Raw genomic sequence first — 7,677 nt, 5'->3', positions numbered from 1 at the left:
TTTGATCCCTATTCAGCTGAATTCCTGAGACCAGACGAAATCTAGGTCTCCTACTCCTCCGCCATCTTGCTCCGCCCCCCTTAATGAAACTCTTGCTAACAATTTGACCTCCAAGGTTCTGGCCTTTGCCAAGTAGCTACTGCTCATATTAACTGGAAGTTTCTCCCTGCCTTAGCTGTTTTCTTTTGATTCACTTCTTTTTGTGTCTATGTCAGTGTATCTTTTTGATCTTTTCAAATCTTCATGGCCCTCTGGTACTAGGCCTATTGCCCAACTGACCTCTTTTAGACTCATTCCTATAAAGTAGCACCCTTAACCCAGTGGCATACCTTCACCCATTGCTGCCAATGTATTGTTATTATTATACTGGTGATTGATTGTAATTATTATATCACATATAAATTATAATTATTATTTATTAGAAATATGTAACAACTAATCCTAACAGTAATAACAATTCTAACTACAATTTATCAAATACCTACTATGTGCTAGATGCTCTATTATATGTTTTATATATTATTTGGCTTAAGAGTTATAACAGACTGGAGACGTCAGTTATTGTAATCATTCCAGCTGAAAATGGTAAACATATATTTGCTCATGGCTGTACAATGAAAGGAATTCCTGTCTCCAACCTCCAATGGAATTACCATAAAGGACTTCTTAATCCTCATTTTTCAGCTGAAGATACTGAGACTGAGTGATGTTACATGACTTTTTCAAGGACACAGAACTAGTTGAACCCAGTGGATCTTAGTTCAAAGTTGGTGCTTTGTTAAGAAAGAAACCACTCTATTATGTTGGTCCCTTACTTAGAATATGTTTTCTCCCTAGGGCTAGATACATTTGGGATAGTAAGCTTCTTTCAGGGCACTGGACATTCTATCTGCTTTTATTGTTGAGACTGCTGATCAACAACTCTCTTTCCCTGGGGGCACACCATAATAATGGGAAGGTATTTAACAAGTAATTCTCTTTCATCCAAAGGGATGAACACCATAGAGCACATATGATCAAAGTCCGTAACATTAAGAACTGTTCAGAATACTTTGTAAACCCAAGGGGTGACTCTTTCTTCTGTGTTCAGTACTTTAAAAAAAACTGTGACCATTTATCTTCCCTCCATTTCCTATACCTACCTTAGTCCTTCTTGTCTCCTAGTTGTAACTAGTATATTCTTTATTTGCTAATATGCTGATGCACAAAACTTGGCTAAACCTTACCCTTGTGGTACAGGAATACCTGCAAAATTATCCTGAGTCATATTTAAACAAGAAATGTGACATTTGACCAGCCATATACCTGAATCTATAGAATGAGGAAGAGAGGTTATTATCATAAGGGGATTGATGCAAAAGTAAAGCAGAGAGAACATGTCTCATCAATCAACATACCTTTGATGCCCTCTCTTCTAATTAGCTAACATTTACTGAACATCTACTGTTTATTCATTTAGATCTCAGGGATAGAGTGATGAACAAAAGCAACAAATTCCATGCTTACATTTAACAAATAAACAAATGATAGAAGGTCAGAGAGAAGAGCAAGTGTAAAAGTCCACGGCTCAAATAGGTGTAGTATATTTAAGGAACGGAGGGAATGTCATTGTGCCTGTACAGTAAAGTAAAGGACAGTGTTATGACAGGCCAGATCATGTAGGGCCTTAAAGGAAGCATGGAGACATAGAAATGTTTAGCACCAAAGTACTGAAGGTGGGGTCAAGAAGAGCCAAACTGCACCAAACATTACCTTCTTGCCTGAGATTATTTTTGTTTTGTTTTGTTTTTCTTTTATTCTGGTGGCTTTTAGCTTCATGGTTTTTAAAGGGGCTGTCAAACATTAACAAGAGAATTAAATGGTCTTACATTTGATCCCCAGTGGGCATAGCCTTGAGTTCTAGGAACCTACATTGAGGAACAGACAAAAGCAATAGCTCACAATCTTCATTGTGTAATGGGGTTGCAACTGAATATTAGGATGGGAGTACTTTGATAGTATCCTACTCAGATGACACAGGCATGGGCATAGTCAGAAGTACTTGCCAGCAATTGATTTCACTAGAAATTTAAGTAGCAGTCGTTTTGATTGACTCCGTTGTAAACCCAATGGACAGTGACCATTTGCACTTCTGTTTTTTGTATATCTGGCATATTGTAGAATTTCAATGAGTAAGTAGTTTGAATATTGACAATTCTTTGAGGCCATCTTAAATTATTGGCTGGCATGCTAATCCCATCTGTCAGGATTGCTACCGCTTGGTTGTAAAAACACTTGGTTTTGAAGTGCCCTTGGCACTTGGTATTTGTAATAGCAGGTATCCCTTGATGTTTAGAACAGATACAATCCTGACATGTCCCATCAAGAGATTTACAGTTGACTTTCTGCTAAGTCTTACCAGGTGCTTCTGCTCTCTTCCTCACACTTTCCAGTTTTCTTTTGTGTGATTGATATGTTCTGCAGCCCAGTCAGTGCAAGGAAAAATCATGGGGCATACACAAGGAAATGAAAGCAGAATTGAATTCCATAAATACCCTTATATCATGAGTTAGCCAATTAATGCCCAACTTCTAAAGTAGCCTTATGGTAAAATTCATGTTGAAATTCCTTTATAATGCTAATGTTGGTGGATACAATTAATCTAGACCAACCACATTATACTAGGATTTGTTCTTTATAGGAATCCAGAATTTGATCCCTGACATATCTCAGTAAACACTTTAAAAAGCTATGTAAGTTAACAGGTATCTTCTGTATGTTGATCTGGTTTGGGGTATGTATCTTGAAAAAGTAAATGTTGGCTTTGAAACCAATGACAAAATCAAACAACCCTTGGAATACCTGTGAAGGGAACTGGCTATAGGGACAGGGCAGGAATAACTGTAGCTCTAATTACAGACTTTCTCATAAGTTTTCACTATCAGATCTTCAATGTGGCAATATTTACCAGTGGGAAAGAAGTCTGAATTGTCTTATAGTTTAGAAGATGGGTACAGCTGCTCTATGTAGCTACTTCATGGTCAGAGATGTCCTTATTACATTTTGTTTTATATCTTCCTGTCAGTTGAAATGGAAAACTGTTCTGTGTTGCTTTGATGTTGTTTCTGATTTCTAGGCAAGGTCCTATATGGAAAGGTAAATATTCTTGAAATATATAGAGTACAAAGTTTTAAACACCCAGTAAAGCCATTTTACTATTTCTCTGTTTCTACAGAAACTCGACATATTGCATGAAGGTGTCAATGTCCTTGACTGTTGCAGAGAATGAATCAGGCCTGTGCTACAATAGCAGGATACGCTATTTAGAAAAATCTGAGGTCACTAAAAGAAAGGAGATCTCCTGCCCAGACATGGATGATTTTAAAAAGTCCAATCAGGAGCCTGATGTTGTGTGGTACAAGGTAACAGCATGGTGTCAATTACTTTTTCTTTTTTTTTTTTTTAACCTTAACTCAATAGCTGGCTTGGGGATAGAAAAAGGGAGGTATTTTATTTCTAGTTTCTGGTATCAGATATTTCATTGAGAAAAATGAACAGATCCACAGTGAAATAACTCAGAGGTATGACTTCTATATAGTACTGGTTTTAATGGACTTCCATCAGCAGGTGTCACAAGCAACCCCATCTTCTCCAACTGCTAAAAATAAGTAAAAATTCCCTCCACTCAAGCTTACAAGAGCAAGTGGGAAGAAGAGTAAAGATTTCAGTAACACATGAAAGAACATATTTGAGGGACGTAGAAATATTATTTACTATTAGGAGCAAAGGCCCATTATTACAAGTACAAATAACACTCCCAACAAGGGAGCAAGGTATACATTACCGCTCCTAGGCCTACAATGGCAATAAGAAAGAGCAGTGTCGCTGGAACCTGGCAATAGTGGAGTGGGCCTGACAAGAGCTGTGGCCTTAAAAGAACATAGGAACTGTGGCAGATAAAGAGGGATTGAGCAGGATAAATACCCTAACCCCTCTTAACTCCTGACTTCTAGTTTTCTGCTAGCACCCACGGAAAATTAAGCAAAAGTCAGAGGGCAAAATCAGGAGATAGATTCAATAGTCTTCAGATTCCCTGGGCATAAAATAGGTCAGACAGAGCGGAGATTGGATCTAGGGGAAGAAGCAGAGAAGTAACCACACAACCTTCTAGCTGTGACATTCTGGCTGCTAGCCTGGTGCCCCGTGGTTCTATAAGATAACTCTGTACCTTCTGCCAAATCTGTGCCATGGTAGTTGACACATGGTACAGGTTTATATGTTATAGCCAGAGGTAACCAAGGGGGTTTTCTGCACAGGTGTTGTGTACATAGTTGGACTCAACAAACATAAAAGATGGAACAGGTTGTTTCTATAGGATATAACAGATTCTTTTTTTTTAAAGATTTTATTTATTTATTTGAGAGAGAGAGAGAATGAGAGATAGAGAGCACGAGAGGAAAGAGGGTCAGAAGGAGAAGCAGACCCCCTGCTGAGCAGGGAGCCCGATGTGGGACTCGATCCCGGGACTCCAGGATCATGACCTGAGCCGAAGGCAGTCGCTTAACCAACTGAGCCATCTAGGCGCCCAGGATATAACAGATTCTTAGTTTCCAGGGAGGATTAAACCCTAACTCCTACAGCTGTCACGTGTTTTTGCATTTGGAAGCCTCTCCATCTTCATACCTATGGGAACTCACCAGTGGACACCAAAAGCATGTCCTGACCTGGGATCTCAGTCTCTATGTGAATTGTCCTTCCTTTTTTTTTCTTAATACAGATAATATTCTGACAGATAAAAGGAACATACAATGATCATTATTCATAAATATAGAACATCTATAATTTAGTGGGGCCCTCCATGCCTTCTCAGTATTTATTAAGCACTCACTATATGCCATTCACTGTGCTAAGCTTGGTCTCTACATTATCTCAATTTAAGTCTCAATGCACCTCTTTGTGGGGGTGCTGTTATCCTTATTTAATAGAAAAAAAAAAAACAAAAAAACTAAGGCTCAGAGGGATGCAGAAACTTATACAAAGCTACTCAGCCAACAAAGCCTGGTTCTATATTCAAGGCAATGTTTGCTATTCCAGAGTCCATTTTCTTAATCACTACCCTTTCCTGCAGTGATCCTAGAGCTAAAGCCAGCTGTGGTCACACACATTTCTCTAAGATGCAACACTGGTGCAGAGAAGCCTGTGAAAAGATAGAGTAAGAATGTTTTATTTTAATTTTATATTTGGAAAAGGAAAATTGATCAGCTCCAGAGTTAGCAGCTAGGAGTAAAATCCTTGTCATCAGCCTTTTCCTTTTCTTCTATATTCTACTGTCTCATCTTCTTATTTTTCTACTAAATTCTTTCTTCTTTCTTCACATCTCTAGACATCACTATCATCATTGTATAACAAAGCAATTTCTTCCTTGGGAAATGCTAAGCACCATTCTTAGAAATGGACCAAAGATGGTGAGGCAAATGGCTTTTCTAGCTCTGCTTGTACAATAACTTTTAAGATTTCTATATAATTTTATAATTGACAAATATTAATCACAATGATAACTAACATTTATTGAGTGCCCACTATACGCCAGTCTCTGTTTTAAGTGCTTTAGATAAATTAACTCGGTCTCTAGGACTACTGTATTAGGTAGGTATTATTATTATCCCCATTTTCCAGAAGTGACTGGAGACTCAGATAAGTTAAGTGACTTAACAAAAGTCACATAGCAGTTTATGACTTGCATGTTGGCTACTGGGCCCATTCTTTTAGTCACTGTACTATACTAATGGATCAGAATAAAAAACTAAACCCCAAAGTTAAAGAATTCCTAAAGCTCCCAAATGTGTTGTTAACCCTGCTTCTCATAGTTTCAAAGTATATCCTTGAAAAAAATATATTGATGTAATGGGAAAATGTTTCCTTTTCCAATCAATAGTTTAATAATCTTCCCTGCTTGCTTTACAGTCTCTGTGTGCCCTACCAGGCTGAGCATAAAGTGATTTTGCTCCAGCTACCACAATGTAAAGACATTTGTCCAGACTTCATTCTGGTGTACATCCAAATTTAGAAATGTACAATGTATTATTTCCAGTATTTTAACAGTAAAATGTATGTGTGTTGCATGATCAATTTCCAAGTCATCTTTTTAAATATATGTAATCTTTAAACTTGCTTCTTTTATATCCATTTCTGCTTTTTTCTTACTCTCTAATAAATTTGTGTCATTCTCACATTCTGTTACGTGTTTCCAAGCCGTCTGAAATATGCTAGGGTAGGCCTTTGAGGACTGTCCTTCTGTGCCTGCATGTAATCACAGCTGGATATGAAGGTAGAGGTGGATCAGGTGGCACTGGGGCATGGTCATAAAGATGACTGAGTAAGCCTATCCTGGTTGTTCTTGGAATGTAAGAGATATGTATAAGGGGGTTGTATCTCCTCTATCTGAACTCTATCAGTTAGCAAAAGGAAGTGAGGAGAGGGCCTATACTTTTAGCACTTCATCTTAATGCTGTATGAGTGGGGCTTAGACAGTAGAACAGCATACACAATAATGTTAGTGTTTTTAGAAACATTTTTGAAAAGAGAGAGATTCTTTTCTTTATTGAACTAAGAAGAACAATGCTAGAACAATCTCGTGTTGTGATGAGCACTGGGTGTTATGGAACCCACTTATCCTGTCCTTTTTGACATTTTACTGAGTTTTATGAAAAGCTTGGAGTCTAGCCAAAAGAAATGAGTGTGCGTATCTATGTATATATTTAAAAATGTACATTTTGACAAATCAGTGTAGAGGTGTATGAAGTCAGTTATACCCTGCTCTTCCACTCTATTTTAACCATCTAAGGTAATTAGTGTTTCCTGTTTATCATCCCACACTTTCCTCTATGCCAACATACTCTTTCTATATATATTATTTATTTACACACACACACATTCACACACATTCAGACACACACACACACACACACACACACACACACACACACACACACACCTCCCTGTCCCTCATTTTATAAAAATGGAAACATCACATATATATCCCTTTTCAGCTTTCCCCGTCACACACAAATGTATCATGAACATCATTCCCTGTTGGTAATATAAATCTAAATCATTTTTAATAGCTGTATCATAGTTCATAGGATGCAAATGAACTTCTTTTATTAAACCACTCTTCTGATGGATATTCAAGTTTTTTTTCTAGGTTTTTTTTTCTAATTTCATTGTTACAGTAAATATCCTTGAAAATATATCCTTATATCCTTGACATACAAGATAGGAATACTCTCTGTCACTACTATTGTTCAAAATTGTTTTGGAGGTTCTAGCTGATGCAATAAGAAAATTAAATGAAATATGTTATATAAGACATGCGTGTGTGTGCACACGCACATATATTAGAAAAAACAAAATAACCTTATTTTTCAGATTATATAATTGTATACCAAGAAACCCCAAGAGACTCAACAACAACAAAAATTAGAACTAATGAGATAATTTGATAAGGTAGCTTGGTAAAAATATACAAACATAACATAATAAAATAAAATTTAAAGAAAATACAAAATATTCAATAACTTTTGTTTTTGCTAGTAATAATCAGACATGTAAAAGGGAAGAAATGAAATTATTTCATTTACAATAATGACAAACTATGAAACACTTTGGAATAAAATAACAAAGATGGAAAGAGACCTA

At 36.8% G+C, this 7,677-nt stretch overlaps 1 protein-coding gene across 1 annotated transcript in view; it reads left to right on the top strand.

Moving 5' to 3' along the window:
• Window positions 1-7,677, top strand: part of IL1RAPL2 (interleukin 1 receptor accessory protein like 2) — a 638,741-nt gene that overhangs the window by 62,798 nt on the left and 568,266 nt on the right. The window contains exon 3 of the mRNA XM_073888769.1: window positions 3,215-3,401. Coding sequence (XP_073744870.1) covers window positions 3,215-3,401 — 187 coding nt within the window. The remainder of the gene's footprint in view (window positions 1-3,214; window positions 3,402-7,677) is intronic.

The sequence above is a fragment of the Callorhinus ursinus genome, unplaced genomic scaffold (assembly GCF_003265705.2).
Source record: "Callorhinus ursinus isolate GAN/ISIS: 27379988/994484 unplaced genomic scaffold, GSC_fseal_2.0 scaffold95, whole genome shotgun sequence".
Classification (NCBI taxonomy): Eukaryota; Metazoa; Chordata; class Mammalia; order Carnivora; family Otariidae; genus Callorhinus; species Callorhinus ursinus.
Note: the sequence above shows the minus strand (reverse complement) of the source record. Positions and strands in the feature narration are given on the sequence as shown.